A 25,637-nucleotide genomic window follows, 5' to 3' on the forward strand; every position below is an offset into this window, starting at 1 on the left:
CATATTTAGATTTTTAAATTCTGCTTTGCCACTAAAATCAAAATAAACACTGACACCTAAATATTGTGTTATTGTTGTTATTGTTATGCATATTATTATTAATAATATGGGGGGGTTAAAAATGAACCCCAAAAGGTTCTTTGAGGATCCATCAAAATAGATTATTTGAAGAATTTATAGGGGTTCCCCCACAGTTTCAATTTGAAGTACCCCTAAAGGATTCTCCAGGAACCTTTTCTTTTAGAGTGCAAGAGCACAAACTGACCTGGGACCAGTCTATAGGCTACCTCCCCTTAAAGGCTATATACGCTTACATTTTAATAAAATAAAAAAAAGTTTAACTTTTATTTATTTTTATTTTACCTTTATTTAACCAGGTAGGCCAGTTGAGAACACGTTCTCATTTACAACTGCGACTTGGCCAAGATAAAGCAAAGCAGTGCAACACAAACAACAACACAGAGTTACACATGGGATAAACAAACGTACAGTCAATAACACAATAAAAATATATATATACAGTGTGTGCAAATGTAGTAATATTAAGGAGGAAAGGCAATAAATAGGCCATAGTGGTGAAATAAATACAATTGAGCATTAACACTGGAGTGATAGATGTGCAGAAGATGAATGTGCAAGTAGAGATACTGGGGTGCAAAGGAGCAAAACAATAAATTACAATATGGGGATGAGGTAGTTGGGTGGGCTATTTACAGATGGGCTGTTAACACCAATTAGATAAAAGTAATGACATAAAAAATAATGGATGCCAATACTAAATTAGGCTAAAGCAATTGTAACACTTATAATTATTAGGCAAGTAGGCTAATATAACAATAGACCAATGACATTTCAATCGAAAGCAGTTTTGGTAATGACACTTGACTTTGGAAAGCTATCTTCATAAATGGCCCTCCGTGAGCAATTAGGACACGGTCAATTCTCGTGCAAACTGCAAAGCCAATATATTCAGCTGGCATTCTGCTTCTCTGGAGAGAGAGGCCTAAAGTCCAAAGAAAATGGAACAAAGACTGAAAGTGCACGATTGATTTGAGAAATTAGCTTACCACTTGAACTGCATAATCAAGGTTCAAGCTTGTGGCACCCGCGGGCTCTGTTTTTATTGCACGTGTCTTCACTCTGTCTTTTTAAAGGAAGGGGACGGGCTGCTTTTGAATAATGAATGAGGCGTTTTTCTATTGTCGCTAAAGTGCCGGTGATGTTAGAATATGGAAATACAGCGGTAAGTAATAGTGCATTTAAAGAGGATGTACTAATGTTTTATTATGATATGCAGGGAAAGAGATGGAGATGGGGAGAGGGAGGAAGGGAGGAGAGCTGTTTTATTGCAATATAAGCGACAGTAGAGGAAGAGATTGCCTCGCAGGCAAATTGAGTTGTTAATGAAACTACCGCTCATAACGATTATTTTCCTGCCATTCTCATGAAATATTTAAAGTATTTAATATGCGTATTGGTGCTGGCCATTTGGCAACAGGCAGCTATAGCAATCAATCAAATTGGTGTCATACGACATTTATAGGAGGTATTTCACATTAGCCTACAATGCTTGGCAGAATATATATCTGTTTACAATGAAAAAGAGAAATAGTGTCTTCCCTTTTCCGTGCTCAATGCATGGTGTTACCAGTGGGAGAGTTGACATGTTGACATGCTCAGTGGGATGTTTCTAGGTCAGAGAGGGGAATGGGATCTCCTTTGGGGACTAGCATAACCCTGCCTGTGTTAGAGTATGAGACAGGACTATGGGGTGGAAGGGCTATGCCCCTGTGGATACAGGACTGTGGGGTGGAAGGGCTATGCCCCTGTGGATACAGGACTGTGGGGTGGAAGGGATATGTCCCTGTGGATACAGGACTATGGGGGGGAAGGGATATGTCCCTGTGGATACAGGACTATGGGGGGGAAGGGCTATGCCCCTGTGGATACAGGACTATGGGGGGGAAGGGCTATGCCCCTGTGGATACAGGACTATGGGGGGGAAGGGCTATGTCCCTGTGGATACAGGACTATGGGGGAAGGGCTATGCCCCTGTGGATACAGGACTATGGGGGGGAAGGGATATGTCCCTGTGGATACAGGACTATGACGGGGAAGGGCTATGTCCCTGTGGATACAGGACTATGGGGGAAGGGCTATGCCCCTGTGGATACAGGACTATGGGGGGAAGGGCTATGCCCCTGTGGATACAGGACTATGGGGGGGAAGGGCTATGCCCCTGTGGATACAGGACTATGGGGGGGAAGGGCTATGCCCCTGTGGATACAGGACTATGGGGGGAAGGGCTATGTCCCTGTGGATACAGGACTATGGGGGGAAGGGCTATGCCCCTGTGGATACAGGACTATGGCGGGGAAGGGCTATGCCCCTGTAGATACAGGACTATGGGGGGAAGGGCTATGCCCCTGTGGATACAGGACTATGGGGGGAAGGGCTATGCCCCTGTGGATACAGGACTATGGGGGAAGGGCTATGCCCCTGTGGATACAGGACTATGGGGGAAGGGCTATGCCCCTGTGGATACAGGACTATGGGGTCGAAGGGCTATGCCCCTGTGGATACAGGACTATGGGGGAAGGGCTATGTCCCTGTGGATACAGGACTATGCCCTGTGGACAGGGGGGAAGGGCTATGCCCTGTGGATACAGGACTATGGGGGGGAGGGCTATGTTCCTGTGGATACAGGACTATAGGGGGGAAGGGCTTATGCCCCTGTGGATACAGGACTATGGGGGAAGGGCTATGCCCCTGTGGATACAGGACTATGGGGGAAGGGCTATGCCCCTGTGGATACAGGACTATGGGGGGAAGGGCTATGCCCCTGTGGATACAGGACTATGGGGGAAGGGCTATGCCCCTGTGGATACAGGACTATGGGGGAAGGGCTATGCCCCTGTGGATACAGGACTATGGGGGAAGGGCTATGCCCCTGTAGATACAGGACTATGGGGGGAAGGGCTATGCCCCTGTGGATACAGGACTATGCCCCTGTGGGGAAGGGGGGGAAGGGCTATGTCCCTGTGGATACAGGACTATGGGGGAAGGGCTATGTCCCTGTGCATACAGGACTATGGGGGGAAGGGCTATGCCCCTGTGGATACAGGACTATGGGGTCGAAGGGCTATGCCCCTGTGGATACAGGACTATGGGGGAAGGGCTATGCCCCTGTGGATACAGGACTATGGGGGGAAGGTCTATGCCCCTGTGGATACAGGACTATGGGGGAAGGGCTATGCCCCTGTGGATACAGGACTATGGGGGAAGGGCTATGCCCCTGTGGATACAGGACTATGGGGGGGAAGGGCTATGCCCCTGTAGATACAGGACTATGGGGGGGAAGGGCTATGCCCCTGTGGATACAGGACTATGGGGGGGAAGGGCTATGCCCCTGTAGATACAGGACTATGGGGGGAAGGGCTATGCCCCTGTGGATACAGGACTATGGGGGAAGGGCTATGCCCCTGTGGATACAGGACTATGGGGGGGCTATGCCCCTGTGAAGGGCTATGCCCCTGTGGATACAGGACTATGGGGGAAGGGCTATGCCCCTGTGGATACAGGACTATGGGGGGGAAGGGCTATGCCCCTGTGGATACAGGACTATGGGGGAAGGGCTATGCCCCTGTGGATACAGGACTATGGGGGGAAGGGCTATGCCCCTGTGGATACATGACTATGGGGGAAGGGCTATGCCCCTGTGGATACAGGACTATGGGGGAAGGGCTATGCCACTGTGGATACAGGACTATGGGGGAAGGGCTATGCCCCTGTGGATACAGGACTATGGGGGAAGGGCTATGCCTGTGGATACAGGACTATGGGGGAAGGGCTATGCCCCTGTGGATACAGGACTATGGGGGGAAGGGCTATGCCCCTGTGGATACAGGACTATGGGGGAAGGGCTATGCCCCTGTGGATACAGGACTATGGGGGGAAGGGCTATGCCCTGTGGATACAGGACTATGGGGGAAGGGCTATGCCCCTGTGGATACAGGACTATGGGGGAAGGGCTATGCCCCTGTGGATACAGGACTATGGGGGAAGGGCTATGCCCCTGTGGATACAGGACTATGGGGGAAGGGCTATGCCCCTGTGGATACAGGACTATGGGGGAAGGGCTTATGCCCCTGTGGATACAGGACTATGGGGGGTGTGTGTATGGTGTGGATGAGCATGGTGTGTGTGAGGACTATGGTGTGAAGTGCTATGGTGTGTGAGCAAGGACTGTGTGAAGCATGGTGTGCATACAGGACTATGGGGTGTGTGTTATGGTGTGGATACATGGTGTGTGTTCATGTTGCCCCTGTGTTCATGGTATGTGTTCATATGGCTATGCCCCTGTGTACAGTATGGGGTGTGAGGTCATGCCCCTGTGGATGTGTATGGGTGTGGAGCATGGTGTGTGTTCATGACTATGTGTTCATGCCTGTGTGTATATAGGACTGTGTGTATATGGTGTGTGAGCATGGTGTGTGTGTATGCCCCTGTGGATACAGAGACATGGTGTGTGTGCTATGCCCCTGTGTGTGGACTATGGTGTGTGGTATGGTGTGTGTTCATGGGGGAAGGGTGTGCCCCTGTGTATGGTTTGTTTTCATGGTGTGTGTTCATGGACTATGGGGGAGGGCTGTGTGTTCATGGTGTGTGTTCATGTTGCCCCTGTGTACATGGTGTGTGTGTATGCCCCTGTGGATGTGTACTATGGTTTGTGTTCATGGTGTGTGTGTATGGTGTGTGTTCATGGTGTGTGTTAAGGACTATAGTGGTGTGTAGGGTGTGTGTTCATGGTTTTGTGTTCATGGTGTGTGTTCATGGTGTGTGTTCATGGTGTGTGTTCATGGTGTGTGTGGATGGTGTGTGTTCATGGTGCTGTGTTCATGTGGTGTGAGCATGGTGTGTGTTCATGCCCCTGTGTACAGTGTATAGTGTGTGTATATGGTGTGTGAGCGTGGTGTGTGAGCATGCCCCTGTGGATGGACTATGGTGGAAGTGTGTATGGTTTGTGTTCATGGACTGTGTGTTCATGGTGTGTGAGCATGGTGTGTGTGTGTATGGTGTGTGTGACTATGGTGGGAGCATGGTGGATGTGAGCATGGTGTGTGTGTGTATGGTGTGTGACTATGGTTTGTGTTCATGGTGTTTGTTCATGGTGTGTGTGTATGCCCCTGTGGATGAGCATGGTGGGTGAGCATGGTGTGTGTGTGTATGGTGGTGTGTATGGTTTGTGTTCATGGTGTGTGTGTGTATGGTGTGTGGGGGAGCTATGCCCCTGTGGATACAGGACTATGGTGTGTGTGGTATGGTGTGTGTGTATGGTGTGTGAGCAAGGTGTGTGAGCATGGTGTGTGTGTGGGGTGTGTGTTCATGGTGTGTGTTCATGGTGTGTGTTCATGGTGTGTGTGTATGGTGTGTGTGTAGGGTGTGTGAGCATGGTGTGTGTGTAGGGTGTGTGAGCATGGTGTGTGTTCATGGTGTGTGTTCATGGTGTGTGTATATAGTGTGTGTATATGGTGTGTGAGCATGGTGTGTGTGTATGGTGTGTGAGCATGGTGTGTGTGTATGGTGTGTGTGTATGGTGTGTGTTCATGGTGTGTGTTTATGGTGTGTGTGTATGGTTTGTTTTCATGGTGTGTGTTCATGGTGTGTGTGTTATGGTGTGTGTGTATGGTGTGTGTTCATGGTGTGTGTGCATGGTGTGTGTGTATGGTGTGTGTGTATGGTTTGTGTTCATGGTGTGTGTGTATGGTGTGTGTTCATGGTGTGTGTTAATAGTGTGTGTGCATGGTGTGTGTTCATGGTGTGTGTTCATGGTGTGTGTTCATGGTGTGTGTTCATGGTGTGTGTTCATGGTGTGTGTGTATGGTGTGTGTTCATGGTGTGTGTTCATGGTGTGTGAGCATGGTGTGTGTTCATGGTGTGTGTGTATGGTGTGTGTGGTGTGTGTGCATGGTGTGTGAGCATGGTTTGTGTGTTCATGGTGTGTGTGTAGGGTTTGTGTTCATGGTGTGTGTTCATGTTGTGTGAGCATGGTGTGTGTGTGTGTATGTGTGTGTGTATGGTGTGTGTTCATGGTGTGTGTTAATGGGTGTGTGTGTGTATGGTTTGTTTTCATGTGTGTGTTCATGGTTTGTGTTCATGGTGTTTGTTCATGGTGTGTGTTCATGTTGTGTGAGCATGGTGTGTGTGGTGTGGTGTGTGTATGGTGTGTGTGTATGGTTTGTGTTCATGGTGTGTGTGTGTATGGTGTGTGTTCATGGTGTGTGTTAATATGGTGTGTGTGTATGGTGTGTGTTCAAGGTGTGTGTTCATGGTGTGTGTGTCATGGGGTGTGTGTTCATGGTGTGTGATCATGGTGTGTGTTCATGTTGTGTGTTCATGGTGTGTGTTCATGGTGTGTGAGCATGGTGTGTGTGCATGGTGTGTGTATATGGTGTGTGAGCATGGTGTGTGTTCATGGTGTGTGTGTGTATGGTGTGTGTATATGGTGTGTGTATATGGTGTGTGAGCATGGTGTGTGTGTATGGTGTGTGTGCATGGTGTTTATGGTGTGTGTTCATGGTGTGTGTGTATGGTGTGTGTTCATGGTGTGTGTTCAATGGTGTGTGTTGGGTGTGGTTTGTTTGCATGGTGTGTGTTCATGGTGTGTGTGTATGATTTGTGTTCATGGTGTGTGTTCATGTGTGTGTTCACATGGTGTGTGTGTATGGTGTGTGTTCATGGTTTGTGTTCAATAGTGTGTGTGTATGGTGTGTGTTCATGGTGTGTGTTTATGGTGTGTGTTTATGGTGTGTGTTCATGGTGTGTGTTCATGGTGTGTGTTCATGGTGTGTGTTCATGGTGTGTGTTCATGGTGTGTGTGTATGGTGTGTGTTCATATGGTGTGTGAGCATGGTGTGTGTGCATGGTGTGTGTGTGTATAGTGTGTGTATATGGTGTGTGAGCATGGTGTGTGAGCATGGTGTGTGTGTGTATGGTGTGTGTGTATGGTTTGTGTTCATGGTGTGTGTTCATGGTGTGTGAGCATGGTGTGTGTGTGTGTATGGTGTGTGAGCATGGTGTGTGAGCATGGTGTGTGTGTGTATGGTGTGTGTGTATGGTTTGTGTTCATGGTGTTTGTTCATGGTGTGTGTGTATATGGTGTGTGAGCATGGTGTGTGAGCATGGTGTGTGTGTGTATGGTGTGTGTGTATGGTTTGTGTTCATGGTGTGTGTGTAGGGTGTGTGTTCATGGTGTGTGTTCATGTTGTTTGAGCATGGTGTATGTTCATGTTGTTTGAGCATGGTGTGTGAGCATGGTGTGTATGGTGTGTGTGTATGGTGTGTGAACAAGGTGTGTGTGTATGGTGTGTGAGCATGGTGTGTGAGCATGGTGTGTGTATGGTGTGTGTGTGTATTCGGATCATGTTAGTCTGTCTGATGGTTGAATGCATGATTGCCTCTACATGAACGTGGGAGGGAGAGGAGGAGGGGGGCAGGAATGTCCTGAGTTAAAGGGATGGATGGTGGGAGGGAGAGGAGGAGGGGGGAGGAATGTCCTGAGTTAAAGGGATGGATGGTGGGAGGGAGAGGAGGAGGGGGAGGAATGTTCTGAGTTAAAGGGATGGATGGTGGGAGGGAGAGGAGGAGGGGGGGAGGAATGTCTGAGTTAAAGGGATGGATGGTGGGAGGGAGAGGAGGAGGGGGAGGAATGTCCTGAGTTAAAGGGATGGATGGTGGGAGGGAGGGAGGAGGGGGAGGAATGTTCTGAGTTAAAGGGATGGATGGTGGGAGGGAGAGGAGGAGGGGGAGGAATGTCCTGAGTTAAAGGGATGGATGGTGGGAGGGAGAGGAGGAGGGGGGAGGAATGTCCTGAGTTAAAGGGATGGATGGTGGGAGGGAGAGGAGGAGGGGGAGGAATGTCCTGAGTTAAAGGGATGGATGGTGGGAGGAGGGAGGGGGGAGGAATGTCCTGAGTTAAAGGGATGGATGGTGGGAGGGAGGAGGAGGGGGAGGAATGTCCTGAGTTAAAGGGATGGATGGTGGGAGGGAGAGGAGGAGGGGGAGGAATGTCCTGAGTTAAAGGGATGGATGGAGAGATAAAGATGAACCCGATTGAGATGTAAAAGATTGGCTTTAACACATTAATGAATATCTTTCTGTCTGTCTTTCTGTGTCTCAGCCTCTCATAGCCTTTAGACCCAGACAGCCCAATGCTTTAAAAAAGCATCACATTTCAAAAAGCATTTGGCTGATAAATGACAAATTCAATGAATTAGTGAGCGTGTTAACGGGTGTGTAGATGTGTCAGAGTTGATGTGTGTGTATGTGTGTGTGAGGAGCTGGGGGCGACCTGCAGGCCCCTGGTCCTGTGTTAATGTGATAATTCATTAGTGTTCATCTCAGTATCATTGTGCCAGAGCAGCCCTTACCAGCCCTCTCTGTTCTCTACTCTTCATAAAAGCCGATTATCCTGCGTGTCATAGTTCCGCTCATTCTTTTGCCTTTTGACCTCCTCACCCCTTCCCGTTGCCTGGCTGCGGGATGTTGGAGGAGGGGGAGAGAAGGAGGAGGGAAGGCACCAGCTGCCACCAGCTGCAGTACTCCCCTCCCTGGCAGAGGAGATACTCCAGTCCCCTGCTTCGTCCGGCCTTCTGGCCCCTCAGGCTGGAGTAGTCACCAGTCCCACCTGTCCTGCCCCAGGCTGCAGTCTGACACACACAAACACAGTGTGTAAATGATGGATGTGTGTGCCTGTTGTGTCTGTGAATAGAGGTGTTCTGAAACCTTTGTGTGAAAGCAGGCGTCCCTGCTTGCTTTTGCAATGAGGCAGAGACTGCTATTGATTACTGCATTGTTGGCCATTGTTGGGAAAGAGCAAGCAACAATGGCATTTTACACACACATATGAAAGTACACAAATACATAGACAAAGACAGAGACAAAGACAGAGACAATGCACACAAAGACAGAGACAATGCACACAGACAGAGACAATGCACACAGACAGAGACAATGCACACAAAGACAGAGATAATGCACACAAAGATAGAGACAATGAACACAAAGACCGAGACAATGCACACAAAGACAGAGACAATGCACACAAAGACAGAGACAATGCACACAAAGACAGAGATAATGCACACAAAGATAGAGACAATGCACACAGACAGAGACAATGCACACAGACAGAGACAATGCACACAAAGACAGAGATAATGCACACAAAGATAGAGACAATGCACACAAAGACCGAGACAATGCACACAAAGACAGAGACAATGCACACAAAGACAGAGACAATGCACACAAAGACAGAGACAATGCACACAGACAGAGACAATGCACACAGACAGAGACAATGCACACAAAGACAGAGATAATGCACACAAAGACAGAGACAATGCACACAGACAGAGACAATGCACACAGACAATGCACACAAAGACAGAGACAATGCACACAGACAGAGATAATGCACACAAAGACAGAGATAATGCACACAAAGACAGAGACAATGCACACAGACAGAGATAATGCACACAAAGACAGAGACAATGCACACAGACAGAGACAATGCACACAAAGACAGAGACAATGCACACAGACAGAAAATGCACACAAAGACAGAGACAATGCACACAAAGACAGAGATAATGCACACAAAGACAGAGACAATGCACACAAAGACAGAGACAATGCACACAAAGACAGAGACAATGCACACAAAGACAGAGACAATGCACACAAAGACAGAGATAATGCACACAAAGACAGAGACAATGCACACAAAGACAGAGACAATGCACACAAAGACAGAGACAATGCACACAAAGACAGAGATAATGCACACAAAGACAGAGACAATGCACACAAAGACAGAGACAATGCACACAAAGACAGAGACAATGCACACAAAGACAGAGACAATGCACACAAAGACAGAGACAATGCACACAAAGACAGAGACAATGCACACAAAGACAGAGACAATGCACACAAAGACAGAGATAATGCACACAAAGACAGAGACAATGCACACAAAGACAGAGATAATGCACAAAAGACAGAGACAATGCACACAAAGACAGAGACAATGCACACAAAGACAGCGATAATGCAAACAAAGACATAGATAATGTACACAAAGACAGAGACAATGCACACAAAGACAGAGACAATGCACACAAAGACAGAGACAATGCACACAAAGACAGAGACAATGCACACAAAGACAGAGACAATGCACACAAAGACAGAGACAATGCACACAAAGACAGAGACAATGCACACAAAGACAGAGACAATGCACACAAAGACAGAGACAATGCACACAAAGACAGAGACAATGCACACAAAGACAGAGACAATGCACACAAAGACAGAGACAATGCACACAAAGACAGAGATAATGCACACAAAGACAGAGATAATGCACACAAAGACAGACAATGCACACAAAGACAGAGATAATGCACACAAAGACAGAGACAATGCACACAAAGACAGAGATCATGCACACAAAGACAGAGATAATGCACACAAAGACAGAGACAATGCACAAACATTCATACATTTGCAGTGTAGCCTACACACATGCTGGTGTGAGTGAGAGGTAGAATGTTAGTGAGTGAGAGGTAGAATGTTAGTGAGTGAGAGGTAGAATGTTAGTGAGTGAGAGGTAGAATGTTAGTGAGTGAGAGGTAGAATGTTAGTGAGTGAGAGGTAGAATGTTAGTGAGTGAGAGGTAGAATGTTAGTGAGTGAGAGGTAGAATGTTAGTGAGTGAGAGGTAGAATGTTAGTGAGTGAGAGGTAGAATGTTAGTGAGTGAGAGGTAGAATGTTAGTGAGTGAGAGGTAGAATGTTAGTGAGTGAGAGGTAGAATGTTAGTGAGTGAGATGTTAGTGAGCATGGAGCTCTATTTCTCTATTGATTTCCCGTTAGTTATCAGAGTCAGTCCCTGCTGAGTCATTAGTGTGTATCAGGGAGAGAAGAAGAAACTAATACCAGTCACTCACACCAGCACAGGGGCATTCCGCCTACCCTCCCTCAGGGCAGGAAGGATGAGGGTGTGTGTGTGTGTGTGTGTGTGTGTGTGTGTGTGTGTGTGTGTGTGTGTGTGTGTGTGTGTGTGTGTGTGTGTGTGTGTGTGTGTGTGTGTGTGTGTGTGCAGAATGGGTTAACAGATGGGTAGGTAGTGGAGAGAATCATATTTTTATTGAACCACCCACTTCTCTCCTCTTTTTAACTTTCATTCCATTCTAGTTCCTTGCCCTCTGCCCTTCTAGGTTGAGAGAGAGCGAGAGATAAAGAGGTAAGTAGGTTTTTAAGTCTCACCAGGTCCTGTGGGGTTTACCTCTCTCTCCCTGTGGATGCAGAAGGATGGTTATATCCTTTATGTGTATTTGTAGTGAACATCATTCATCATAATCATTTTACACCCATGTGATTATGGTACCCCCTCTGTCCACACACACACACACACACACACACACACACACACACACACACACACACACACACACACACACACACACACACACACACACACACACACACACACACACACACACACACACACACACACACACACACACACACACACACACACACACACACACACACACACACACACACGTGTGAGTTCTGATGGATATTTTCTTGGACAGGATCATGTGTGTGTACCCTCTGCCCCCTCCCACTGGTGTTAATTGATTCTCAGTGCACTCTGCTGATTGGTGTGAGGACCCCTAGGGGCAGGGTGAGTCTCCAGCTGCCTCCTCCCCATCTCTGTGCCCCCCACACACACCCACACACTGCTATTGATACTGTACACACACTGAAACACACACTGAAACACATTGTCTTCCTTCACACTGCAGTGAAAAGGAAGTTGACTGACACAGTTCAGCAGATTGTGCTACAAACTGAGAGAGAGGGAGAAAGAGAGAAAGAGAGAGAGCGAGCGAGAGAAAGGGAGAGAGAGAAAGAGAGAGAGGGAGATTAAGAAAGAGAAGGAGGGAGGGAGGGAGATATAAAGAGTTAGAGAAAGAGAGCGAGATAGAGAGAGAGAAAGAGGAAGAGAGAGATAGAGAAAGAGATAGGACTGCACCATTCAGGTTCTTCATGAATAACTTAGCAGATGTGTGTTGTCACCTGTGTGTGTGCCTGTGTGTGCATGCCTGTGTGTGTGTGCCTGTGTGTGCGTGCCTGTGTGCCTGTGTGTGTGCGCCTGTGTGTGTGTGCCTGTGTGTGCGTGCCTGTGTGTCTGTGTGTGCGTGCCTGTGTGTGTGTGCCTGTGTGTGCGTGCCTGTGTGTGTGTGCCTGTTTGTGTGCGCCTGTGTGTGTGTGCCTGTGTGTGTGCGCCTGTGTGTGCGTGCCTGTGTGTGCGCGCCTGTGTTTGCATGCCTGTGTGTGTGCGCCTGTGTGTACGTGCCTGTGTGTGTGCGCCTGTGTGTGTGCGTGCCTGTGTGTGTGCGTGCCTGTCTGTGCGTGCCTGTGTGTGCGTGCCTGTGTGTGTGCGCCTGTGTGTGTGCGTGCCTGTGTGTGTGCGTGCCTGTGTGTGCGCCTGTGTGTGCGTGCCTGTGTGTGCGTGCCTGTGTGTGTGCGCCTGTGTGTGCGTGCCTGTGTGTGCGTGCCTGTGTGTGTGCGCCTGTGTGTGTGCGTGCCTGTGTGCCTGTGCGTGCCTGTGTGTGCGCCTGTGTGTGTGCGTGCCTGTGTGTGCGCCTGTGTGTGCGTGCCTGTGTGTGTGCGTGCCTGTGTGTGTGCGTGCCTGTGTGTGTGCGTGCCTGTGTGTGCGTGCCTGTGTGTGTGCGTGCCTGTGTGTGTGCGTGCCTGTGTGTGTGCGTGCCTGTGTGTGTGCGTGCCTGTGTGTGTGCGTGCCTGTGTGTGTGCGTGCCTGTGTGTGTGCGTGCCTGTGTGTGTGTTTGTGAAGATGAATGTGTGGTTATTAATTCCAGCAGTGCCCTCTGGGTGAGATGTTATCATAAGTCTGATTACAACTAATCTCTTATTAATTGCCATCAGCTATTACACAATGGCCACATATCCAGCTGATTTGTTGTAATCAATTTAGCAATGTGCATTTTTTAATTGCTGCAGGTGGCTCATCAGGCTATACTAATGCCAAGGTTTTGTGTGTGTCCTTCTATGTGTATAGACTATACATGTGTGAAAGGAGAGGGAACGTAAAGAACCATTTCAAAGACACTAGACTTGTTTTCTTTGTATTTTAGAGTGAAATTGAGCTTTTAATGAGTGAAAGCCATATATGTAAACATGGTTGAAATGACCAGTGTTGCCATATAATTCAGAATCCCCCACTAACACGGAGAGAGCCCCCTGGACAGTGATAACGCATCGTTCCAGTGATTTAATCACACACTGGAATGTATGAGGAGAATAAAGAGTGGAAGAGAGAGTAGAAGATAGATAGAGAGAAAGGGAGGGAAAGAGGGGGGTATATATAGAGAGAAAGAGTGTGAGAAAAAGAAAGGGAGAGAGATAGTGAGCGAGGGTGATATAGGCTTAGATGTGATAAATAGCCCAGCCTCTCTCTATTGCATTAGATCGGCTAACCGATACATTGCAGTGCGAATGGGCTCAGACAAGCGATTGTTTCTTACATAAAAGTTGCATATTAAATTCTGTCACAGGACTGCACCCTGCAAGCATGTTTCTGAGAGAAAAGGAGCGAAAGAAAGATAAAAAATAGAGGTGGAGAGTGAAGGGAGAGAGGAGTGAGGGGGAGAGAGGCGGGAGAGAGGAGTGAGGGGGGGAGAGAGGAGTGAGGGGGCGGGAGAGGAGTGAGGGGAGAGGGGCGGGAGAGAGGCGGGAGAGAGGAGTGAGGGGAGAGAGGCGGGAGAGAGGAGTGAGGGGAGAGAGGGCGGGAGAGAGGAGTGAGGGGGAGAGGGGGGAGAGAGGAGAGGGGAGGGGGAGAGAGGGGAGGAGGAGAGAGGGGGAGAGAGCAAAAGAAAGGAAAGGAGGACAGTCTGTGACAGAGAAGAACATGGAGGGAGGGAGAAGGAGAGGTAGAAAAATATTTTCTTTCTAACTTTCTCTCTTTGTACATCTTGTGTTCTCTATATGTCTGTGTGTGTTCCCAGCTGTTCTGTGCTACTGTTAACGACCTCTTAATTGTTTTCTAACTCATTAAGATGCTGATGTTTTAATAGTAATTAATCTGTCATTTGTCCATTTACAAATATGGAACACAGAGACTTCTCCGAAAAGTATCCCTCCCTTAATCCAGTGTCAATGCAGAACCCTATTGGAAGGAGACACTGTGAAGGTACTTCCTCTCATCACTGTTAATTGCTTATTAACTACCATTAATTACAAGGCTATAGCTGTGGGATTTGGCTTGTCAGAAAAGAGCTTCTTGATGTTGATGGGAGTTAAACTCTCCCTCTTTCTAAATGATAAATGTTTTAGAAGTTTGCTTGGCATATGTATATGTTCCACCAACGTTGAATTGTCCGACATAACTCCACCCCCCCCCCCCTCTCTCTCTCTCTCTCTCTCTCTCTCTCTCTCTCTCTCTCTCTCTCTCTCTCTCTCTCTCTCTCTCTCTCTCTCTCTCTCTCTCTCTCTCTCTCTCTCTCTCTCTCTCTCTCTCTGTCTCTCTCTCTCAATTCAATTCAAGGGGCTTTATTGGCATGGGAAACGTGTTAACATTGCCAAAGCAAGTGAGGTAGATAATATACAAAGTGAATATATAAAGTGAAAAGCAACAAAAATTAACAGTAAACATTACACATACATACTCACTCACTCCCTCTCTCTCTCTCTCTCTCTCTCTCTCTCTCTCTCTCTCTCTCTCTCTCTCTCTCTCTCTCTCTCTCTCTCTCTCTCTCTCTCTCTCTCTCTCTCTCTCTCTTTCTCTCTCCCTCAATATTTCTCTCTCAATTTCAATTTAAGGGGCTTTATTGGCATGTTAAACATACGTTTACATTGCCAAAGCAAGTGAAATAGATAAAAAATGAACAGTAAACATTATGCTCACAAAAGTTCAAAAATAATAAAGGCATTACAAATATATGATGTCTACATACAGTGTTGTAACAATGTACAAATAGTTAAAGTAAAAAGGGTAAATTAACATAAATATGTGTTGTATTTACAATGGTGTTTGTTCTTCACTGGTTGTCCTTTTCTTGTGTCAACAGGTCACACATTTTGCTGCTGCTTTCGGTGGCCTTTCTCAATAGCCAGGCTATGCTCGCTGAGTCTGTACATAGTCAAAGATTTCCTACATTTTGGGTCAGTCAGTGGTCAGGTATTCTGCCACTGTGTACCTTCTGTTTAGGACCAAACAGCATTCTAGTTTGCTCCGTGTTTTTGTTAATTCTTTCCAATGTGTCAAGTAATTATCTTTTTGTTTTCTCATGATTTGGTTGGGTCTAATTGTGTTGCCTTCCTGCGTTTGTGAACAGAGCCCCAGGACCAGCTTGCTTAGGGGGCTCTTCTCCAGGTTCATCTCTCTGTAGGTCATGGCCATGTTATGGAAGGTTTGGGAATCGCTTCCTTTTAGGTGGTTGTTGAATTTAACGTCTCTTATCTGGATTTTGATAATTAGCGGGTATCGCCCTAATTCTGCTCTGCATGCATTATTTGGTGTTTTACGGTGTTCACTGAGGATATTTTTGCTGAATTCTGCATGCAGAGTCTTAATTTAGTGTTTGTCCGATTTTGTGAATTCTTGGTTGGTGAGCGGACTCCACACCTCACAACCATAAAGGGAAATGGGTTCTACAACTGATTCAAGTCTTTTAAGCCAGATCCTAATTGATATGTCGAATGTTATGTTCTTTTGATGGCATTGAAGACACTCAAAGATATATCACCCCCTACCTTGTCACAACACAACTGATTGGCTCAAATGCATTAAGAAGGAAAGAAATTCCATGAATGAACTTTTAAGAAGGCACATCTGTTAATTGAAATGCATTCCAGGTGACTACCTCGTGAAGCTGGTTGAGAGAATGCCATGAGTGTGCAAAGCTGTCGTCAAGACACACTTTTTTGGTTTCTACATGATTCCATGTGTTATTTCCTAGTTTTAATGTCTTCACTATTCTACAATGTAGAAAATAGTAAAAAAATAAAGAAAAACCCTTGAATGAGTAGGTGTTCCAAAACTTTTGACTGGTAGTGCATTTGTGTATTGTTTTAAAGATTTTAGTTGGATAGGTTTCTCAATTTCTTTCTTAGGTTGTTGCATTCTTCATCAAACCACTTGTCATTGTTCATTTTTTTTCTTAGGTTGTCTGCTGAGAGGTCAAATATACTGTTTAGGTTTTCTACTGCCAAGTTTACACCTTCTCTTGAATATGTTGTTGCCCAATTGTTTTTTGTTGTTGTTGTAGATTTCCACGCTATTTTCCTTCCATCTATAGCATTTATTAATATTATACAGTTCCTTTGACTTTGATACCTCATGATTGAGCATAGCTCTGTTCAAGTAGACTGGGATTTTGCTTTGATCTGATATGGGTGTCTCTCTCTTGTCTGCTCTCCATTCTCTTGCTCCCCCTTCCCCCTCCTCCTCTCGTCCAATGCTCTCCACCCCTCCTCTCTCCAGATCTTATTAACTCATTAACTTTTTTCATTATTTTTAATAAAAGATGAGTTATGACTCCAGCCCCTCTGGGGTGTAACATCCCTCCCCATCCACTCTTTCTCTCTCTCTCTCTCTCTTCTCCCCTCCCCTCCTACTCCCTCTCTTCTTCCCTCCACTCCTACACCCTCTCTTCTCCCCTCCAACACCCTTTCTTCTCCCCTCCTCTCCTCCCCTACTCCTTATCTTCTCCCCTCCAACACCCTCTCCTCTCCTCTCCTCTCCTCTCCTCTCCTCTCCTCTCCTCTCCTCTCCTCTCCTCTCCTCTCCTCTCCTCTCCTCTCCTCTCCTACTCCTTCTCTTCTCCCCTCCAACACCCTTTCTTCTCCCCTCCTCTCCAACACCCTCTCTTCTCCCCTCCTCTCCTACTCACTCTCTTCTCCCCTCCTCTCCTACTCCTTCTCGTCTCCCCTCCAACACCCTTTCTTCTCCCCTCCTCTCCAACACCCTCTCTTCTCCCCTCCTCTCCTACTCACTCTCTTCTCCCCTCCTCTCCTACTCCTTCTCTTCTCCCCTCCAACACACTCTCTTCTCCCCTCCTCTCCAACACCCTCTCCTCTCCTCTCCTACTCCTTCTATTCTCCCCTCCAACACCCTCTCTTCTCCCTTCCTCTCCAACACCCTCTCTTCTCCCTCCTCTCCTACTCCCTTTCTTCTCCCCTCCTCTCCAACACCCTCTCTTCTCCCCTCCTCTCCAACACCCTCTCTTCTCCCCTCCTCTCCAACACCCTCTCTTCTCCCCTCCTCTCCAACACCCTCTCTTCTCCCTCCTCTCCTACTCCCTCTCTTCTCCCCTCCTCTCCTACTCACTCTCTTCTCCTCTCCTACACCCTCTCTTCTCCCCTCCTCTCCTAATCCCTTTCTTCTCCCCTCCTCTCCAACACCCTCTCTTCTCCCCTCCCCTCCTACTCCCTCTCTTCTTCCCTCCACTCCTACACCCTCTCTTCTCCCCTCCCCTCCTACTCCCTCTCTTCTTCCCTCCACTCCTACACCCTCTCTTCTCCTCTCCAACACCCTTTCTTCTCCCCTCCTCTCCTCTCCTCTCCTCCCCTACTCCTTATCTTCTCCCCTCCAACACCCTCTCATCTCCTCTCCTCTCCTCTCCTCCTCTCCTCTCCTCTCCTCTCCTCTCCTCTCCTCTCCTCCCTCTCCTCTCCTCTCCTCTCCTACTCCTTATCTTCTCCTCCAACACCCTCTCCTCTCCTCTCCTCTCCTCTCCTCTCCTCTCCTCTCCTCCTCCTCTCCTCTCCTCTCCTCCTCTCCTCTCCTCTCCTCTCCTCTCCTCTCCTCTCCTCTCCTCCCTCTCTCCTCTCCCCTCCTCTCCTGTCCTCTCTCCCTTCCTCTTCTCCCCTCCTCAACACCCTACCCTTTCTCCCCTCTCTCCTACTCCTTCTCTTCTCCCCTCCAACACCCTCTCTTCTCCCAACACCCTCTCTCTCCCTCCTCTCCAACACCCTCTCCTCTCCTCTCCTCTCCTACTCCTTCTCTTCTCCCCTCCAACACACTCTCTTCTCCCCTCCTCTCCAAAACCCTCTCTTCTCCCTCCTCTCCTACTCCCTTTCTTCTCCCCTCCTCCAACACCCTCTCTTCTCCCCTCCTCTCCAACACCCTCTCTTCTCCCCTCCTCTCCAACACCCTCTCTTCTCCCCTCCTCTCCAACACCCTCTCTTCTCCCCTCCTCTCTAACACCCTCTCTTCTCCCTCCTCTCCTACTCCCTCTCTTCTCCCCTCCTCTCCTACTCACTCTCTTCTCCCCTCCTCTCCTACACCCTCTCTTCTCCCCTCCTCTCCTAATCCCTTTCTTCTCCACTCCTCTCCAACACCCTCTCTTCTCCCCTCCTCTCCAACACCCTCTCTTCTCCCCTCCCCTCCTACTCCCTCTCTTCTTCCCTCCACTCCTACACCCTCTCTTCTCCCCTCCCCTCCTACTCCCTCTCTTCTTCCCTCCACTCCTACACCCTCTCTTCTCCTCTCCAACACCCTTTCTTCCCCCCTCCTCTCCTCTCTCCTCTCCTCCCCCTACTCCTTATCTTCTCCCCTCCAACACCCTTTCTCTCTCCTCTCCTCTCCTCTCCTCTCCTCTCCTCTCCTCTCCTCTCCTCTCCTCTCCTCTCCTCTCCCTCCCCCCTACTCCTTATCTTCTCCCCTCCAACACCCTCTCCTCTCCTCTCCTCTCCTCTCCTCTCCTCTCCTCTCTCCTCTCCTCTCCTCTCCTCTCCTCTCCTCTCCTATCCTCTCCTCTCCTCTCTTCTCCCCTCCAACACCCTCTCCTCTCCTCTCCTCTCCTCTCCTCTCCTCTCCTCTCCTCTCCTCTCCTCTCCTCCCCTCTCTCCTATCTCTCTCCCCTACTCCTTATCTTCTCTCCTCTCCTCTCCTCTCCTCTCTCTCCTCTCCTCTCCTCTCCTCTCCTCTCCTACTCTTCCTCTCCTCTCCTCTCCTCTCCTCTCCTCTCCTCTCCTCTCCTCTCTTCTCCCCTCCCCTCCCCTCCAACACCCTTCTACTCCCTCGCCTCTCCAACTTCTCCAATCTCTTCTCTTCTCCCTCCCCTCCCCTCCCCTCCCCTCCAACACCCTTCTACTCCCTCGCTTCTCCAACTTCTCCAATCTCTTCTCCCGGTTTCTCCTTTTCCCTCCCAAACGGACCTTCATATTGTAGGTGAGAACCCATTCTCCTCTCCTCTATAATCATTGGGTGTTCTTTAGATATGAGTCATGTGCTTTGTTGACTCAATGGATGGATTGTGGAAATGGAGACCATAGATTGTGCTGTGTTTAGAAATGAGATGACAAATTATCGGAACAACACACACAAGTCTTCTGTCCCGACAGGCAACGGTTAAGCAAGCTCTCTTTCTTTCCATGAGTTTTGTAACATTCGTCTTACATTCAGTTATTGTATATTTCTAAGGGCCCAGTCTAATTAATTTATACATTCAACACTTAAATTCATTCATGTTTTTAAAAAATGCATTTGTTTCTTTATATAAATTGTTTGCTTTTCACTAACCTTCTTTCCCATCAATGCCATACTTCCTGGTTGAGGTGTGGCACTCTTTGAGCACACGGTGTAAATTCTCATATGCGCAAGTGAGTGGCTGTTCTCGCCACGGTTGATCACACCATCTTTGATTACGGGGGTGTTGGTGTAATTTATTTCAGTTGCATTTTGAATATAACTTAGTTAATTCTAATCAAGAATTGTTTATTTTGTTTTGGGTAAATTATATTTGCTAGCCTACTAGCTACCTGTTCATTTTAGGCCTACATTCCTTAAGGTCTCCTTGGGTTGGTGAGAGGGTCGGGGGGAGGATAGACGGCGGAGGCGGATGTTCTGTTCGAAACTGATGGTGCGTCGTGTGGAGAGGAGAGTGGGAAGGAATGGATAGAGAACAGGAAGGGAAACAAGAAGTCCAGTAAATAAAAGTTCTGACTCTTATTTTAAGAGTGAGGGTTTTGGACCGAAGGTATGGAACGCCATTTGGGTCTTTGCGTGTCAAAAAATATACACGTCAAATAACACTATTTGATGCGTCAAATAACATAATTATATTATAGCATCATACCCCATTTCATGTCTCCACATTCCAACACGCCAGCCTCGTTTAGCATGATATATTCCATTGTAACATAATTCCGCCATATATATTCATTTACATCACTTTCAATTTGAGACTTTTATTTTGAAGGCAAACCAGCAAATTACACTATTGTAGCTAATCCTTATTGTGGCTACCTTCACATAGATGGGTCCTACCACCATTAATCAAATAAGAACTGTCTTATAAATTAGGGTCATTATAGATGACACCTAGCTCTATAGTTAGCTAGCTAACGATAAGGACTGAAACAGATGATGTCATTTTGCTACGTTTTTGGGGAAGAACATTGTTTGCATCCATCAGCTAGCTCGCTTTCTTTAAGACCAGCATTTTTCCAGCGCTTGGGGACATGTGTCTGCGCTCGTGCGGCAGCGACAGGAACGCGAGACAAAACTTTACCAGCATCATAGCATACGTATCGGGGAATCGTTGTGACATACCAAATACGAGTGATAGTGTAATCAATGTGTAATAACTACGTAAAAAAAATCATGAACGTGTTAAATGATTACGTGACGTGCAGTCATATTCAGGTCCTGATTGGTCAACAAGCTTATTTGACACGCAAAGACCCAAACGGCGTTCCATAGGAAGGAGATACCTGGGGGATCCGTTTGATGTCTCTGTGAACATCCTAGATGTGTTGGAAGAGGTTGCATCAGTGATAAAAACGAGAGGTGCACATATTCTGTGGAGCAGAGGGAGGGTGCTTTGCTCCTCAAAACGATATCGGATTGGAATGTGTGCTGTGTGGATCTTCGAAGCAGGGCGTCTGTCAACGGGGTTGTCTCTGGGGTGGCGCTAGAAGTGAGTGAAAAGGATACAACTCTAGATGTAGATGGAGTCGTCGGTGTATACCGACTGACCTATATAGTGGATGGAGTGGTCGGTTTATACCGACTGACCTATATAGTAGATGGAGTGGTCGGTTTATACCGACTGACCTATATAGTAGATGGAGTGGTCGGTTTATACCGACTGACCTATATAGTAGATGGAGTGGTCGGTTTATACCGACTGACCTATATAGTAGATGGAGTGGTCGGTTTATACCGACTGACCTATATAGTAGATGGAGTGGTCGGTGTATACCGACTGACCTATATAGTAGATGGAGTGGTCGGTTTATACCGACTGACCTATATAGTGGATGGAGTGGTCGGTTTATACCGACTGACCTATATAGTGGATGGAGTGGTTCTACTAAGCTATATGGAATTGTTTTAAGGTCATACCAAGGATCATTTAGCTATTTGATTTAGGATTTTAAAACCACTTGAAGTATTAAAAATACATATATTATTCATGAAAAAAATATTGAGCCTTTCTGCTATTACAAACACATTGAATAACAAACTTCATCCAACAACAGATAGACCCCCACCAAAAATGAAAAGGAAGTTTGTTCTGAAGTGTCTGTCCTTTTTCTGAGAGATACAAGAAAGATCCGTAAATGTACTTCAACCATTTATATTTGCCACTAAACAGTCTCCATATATACTTCCTTACATTTTTTCAACTGGTACCGGGACCTTCAGACAAGTCTTGTGAGGACGAACCGTTTGGATGCTGCAGACAATTTGGTGAGAAGACCGATGTTTGGGATGTCTCATGGTCTGACAAACGGCGCTCTCGAGCTCTGTCGCCTTTCACCGCAGATACAGAAGTGTGACATCGGCTGATGTGGTAGATTGAGATGCGTCCAAACTGACAGATTTCTATGGGGATTTTTTTGTTATGTGAGGGATTTGACGGCAGAGGAAATACATGGAATCCTGTGGATGAAAGTACCGCCCTGTCAGGCCTCTGATTCTGTGTATGTGATTTGGACTGTGACGGATACAGCGGAATAGTATTGATGTACAGTGTCTATTTTTGTATTTTGTGTGAAGTCAACACTTTTTCTCCAGTAGGTGGCGGAAGGCACATTACATTTGTGTGACTGCAATTATACCAGAGGAGAAGAAGTGCCAGCTCTTTGCTGCTTATTTATTGGCAGTTGAAGTGTCCCTGGGCAACGTTCCCACGGCTACCATGAGAGAGCTCCTGGAGAAAATAAATGGCATGATATTGTTGTAATCCATGACTACTGGTAAATGCTATTTATTCTACCACTCCACCAGCAGCTTTCAGTACCATCCCTGGTCGTAGGTGGCCTTCCTTCAAAACCTTACAACAACTTAGATGGCACTGTGGTTAGATGTGACAAATATCAGATCCCATGCATGTTTTAGTCCAGTAGGCTGCATGTACATACTGTGTACTCAAATTCAAAATACCTAGTATATGACACATATAGCTGCACAGTTAAACAGTTCCTCATACAGATTAAACACTTTCACATATTTGAAATCATTTTCTCTCAGAACACTGATTGTTTTATGAGATAATTGCTGAGTCTAGTCTTCTTGTCAGGTTGTATTACTATATTCCATCACTAGAGGGCATAACTATCTGCTTCATTGGAAGATCACAGTCAGGCTCAGGTGAATAACACCAGAGCTTAGATTTCACCACCAGTCTGACACAAGTGTTTTAGTCTCTCTGTCTGTCTGTCTGTCTGTCTGTCTGTCTGTCTGTCTGTCTGTCTGTCTGTCTGTCTGTCTGTCTGTCTGTCTGTCTGTCTGTCTGTCTGTCTGTCTGTCTGTCTGTCTGTCTGTCTGTCTGTCTGTCTGTCTGTCTGTCTGTCTGTCTGTCTGTCTGTCTGTCTGTCTGTCTGTCTGTCTGTCTGTCTGTCTGTCCGTCCGTCCGTCTGTCCGTCCGTCCGTCCGTCCGTCCGTCCGTCCGTCCGTCCGTCCGTCCGTCCGTCCGTCCGTCCGTCCGTCCGTCCGTCCGTCCGTCCGTCCGTCCGTCCGTCCGTCCGTCCGTCCGTCCGTCCGTCCGTCCGTCCGTCTGTCTGTCTGTCAATGACATTACTTTCCAGGTATCAGTGTTCCAGAACAAAGTGACTTGTGGGCTTCCCCAGTCACTGCTTATTGGTTGATGGGATAGAAATAGTCTCATTCTAGTTCTGCGGTTAAAGGTCCCCGGGATTCCTTGTTGCAGATTGTCCGTGATATTTCAGACGACTCCCAGTGTCCTGGGGGAGAACATAGAGAATGTTATCAATGTTATGAAACGTTTATGAACTCATTCATCGTTTTTAGATGTCTTACCTGTCTGTGATTGATCCCCTGGGCTGGGAGTCAGAGTTAAGTTGGCTGGTCCTGGGCTCAGCTTTCAGGACAGGTAGGACACTGAATCCTCATCACAGATAGACACAGGGTCAGCGCCATCTGACACACAGGATATAGAATGACACAGGCTATCAACAGTTTTATAATAGGCTACAGATAATTAGACATGTGATTTATTTTTATCTGTACTTGTTTTTGCTCACTCGTTGGCGGCAGACACCCCTGTGCTGTGCTGAGTGGAAGGTATGGTTGTTCTGACTTCCTGTACCATCATCATCATCACACCGGTCTCACCTGGCCCCGCCCTACAGGAAGAGGTGTGTTCACGCAGCAGAGTGACACCCCCCCCTCACCTACCTCCCCCGCACCTGAGAGGGACACAAGACCAGAAGACCAGAGTTGGCTATTCTGTGCACACAGGCTCACCATTGACCTAACTCGCTAGACACAAGAAAACACAATATTTTGAAGTTGTTATCAGTGATTGTGTATGTTCCGTCACCGTGTGTGTTGTCTTTCTCCTTGTTCCTTCTACCCGTCGTGGTCCTGTTGTGGGGCGACGCTGGCCCGCCCCTCCCCCTGCCATATCCATAGTTACCACAGTGCAGCAGGCGGGCGTAGGCGGACCTAAAGTCTCTGTTGAAGGCAGCGTAGAGCAATGGGTTCAGAGCTGAGTTGATGTACCCCAGCCACAGCACCACAGGGTAGGCTGCTGGGTAGTCCTGCATCCTCAGACCCATGATAGTAAACAGGGTGAAGTAGGGGAACCAGCACACTATGAACGCTCCGATAACTGCTGCTAGGGTCACTGTGGCTTTGTGTTCCCGTAGAGCCATCACTGTTACTGAGGTGAGTTGACGAGGGGGTGACGAGGCGTTGTTGTTGTTGAGGTTGGGTCGTGCATGGATGATGCGTCTGGCCTGGGCCCGGGCGATGCGGAGTATGCGGAGGTAGTTCCAGCACATGATCAGCAGGGGAAGGTAAAAGGTTAAGGAGGCGTCCACCGCAACGTACCAAGGGTTCAGCTCAAACTTACACTCCCTCTCCTCCCCCGGGCCGCGGTTCTGCACACTGCCGTCCACAGTGTTCCAGCCCAGGTGGATCGGTAGGAACGACACCCCCAGCGACACCGCCCACACCGAAGCCATTGTTATGGCTACCCCCCTCGGCAACACCAGCGACGAGTATCTAAGGGGTGCGGTCACGGCCAGGTATCGGTCCACGCTGATGGCCAATAGGGTGAGGATAGAGGCAGTGCATAACATAACATCCAATGAGATGTAGATGTTGCAGAGGGTTGGCCCCAGCGGCCAATCGCTGAGCTGGAGGAGGGCGGAGAAGGGCAGGACCAGCATGCCAAGCAGCAGGTCAGTGATGGCGAGGGAAATGATGAAGCAGTTGGTGAGGCAGCGGAGACGTCGTGTGGCGCAGACGGCCAGACATACCAGGACATTACCAAACACCGTCAGCAGAATGAGCAGGGACAGGGTCACACCTAATATCACCACTGACAGCATCCTTAATGAAGTCCCAGTCCCTACCCTAACCCCTACACCCAGTCTCAACCCTAACCCCTGCCCTACACCCAGTCTCAACCCTAACCCCTACACCCGGTCTCAACCCTAACCCCTGCCCTACACCCAGTCCCTACCCTAACCCCTGCCTACACCCAGTCTCAACCCTAACCCCTGCCCTACACCCAGTCTCAACCCTAACCCCTGCCCTACACCCGGTCTCAACCCTAACCCCTGCCCTACACCCAGTCTCAACCCCAACCCCTCAATTACACCCAGACCCAACCCCTCACTTACACCCAGTCTCAACCCCACACTTACAGCCAGTCCCAACCCCTCACTTACACCCAGTCTCAACCCCTCATTTACACCCAGTCCCAACCCCTCACTTACACCCAGTCCCAACCCCAACCCCTCACTTACACCTGGTCCCAACCCCTCACTTACACCCAGTCTCAACCCCTCACTTACACCCAGTCTCAACCCCTCATTTACATCCAGTCCCAACCCCTCACTTACACCCAGTCTCAACCCCAACCCCTCACTTACACCCAGTCCCAACCCCTCACTTACACCCAGTCTCAACCCCAACCCCTCACTTACACCCAGTCCCAACCCCTCACTTACACCCAGTCTCAACCCCTCACTTACACCCAGTCTCAACCCCTCACTTACACCCAGTCTCAACCCTAACCCCTCACTTACACCCAGTCTCAACCCCAACCACTGC

General features: G+C 48.0%; 1 protein-coding gene across 3 annotated transcripts; it reads right to left on the minus strand.

The window, feature by feature from the left end:
• Window positions 1-21,542: 21,542 nt before the first annotated feature.
• Window positions 21,543-24,985, minus strand: hrh2a (histamine receptor H2a). Of its 3 annotated transcripts, none has more exons than XM_035761102.2 (4): window positions 23,992-24,985; window positions 23,597-23,761; window positions 23,373-23,492; window positions 21,543-23,296 (listed from the first exon to the last, which is right to left on the minus strand). In XM_035761102.2, the coding sequence occupies exons 1-2, from the start codon at window positions 24,908-24,910 to the stop codon at window positions 23,673-23,675; spliced, it is 1,008 nt and encodes a 335-aa protein (XP_035616995.1). In that variant the 5' UTR covers window positions 24,911-24,985; the 3' UTR covers window positions 21,543-23,296; window positions 23,373-23,492; window positions 23,597-23,672. The 3 variants fall into 3 exon arrangements, with proteins under 3 accessions (XP_035616995.1, XP_052344174.1, XP_052344173.1); XM_052488214.1 differs by having other exon boundaries at window positions 23,373-23,521; XM_052488213.1 differs by having other exon boundaries at window positions 23,583-24,985.
• Between the last annotated feature and the right edge of the window lie 652 nt (window positions 24,986-25,637).

This window comes from Oncorhynchus keta, chromosome 30 (assembly GCF_023373465.1).
Source record: "Oncorhynchus keta strain PuntledgeMale-10-30-2019 chromosome 30, Oket_V2, whole genome shotgun sequence".
In the NCBI taxonomy this organism is placed as follows: Eukaryota; Metazoa; Chordata; class Actinopteri; order Salmoniformes; family Salmonidae; genus Oncorhynchus; species Oncorhynchus keta.

What these genes read in the sequence shown, in the direction of transcription:
- hrh2a (XM_052488213.1), bottom strand. Translation starts at nt 24,910, where the DNA reads ATGCTGTCAGTGGTGATATTAGGTGTGACCCTGTCCCTGCTCATTCTG.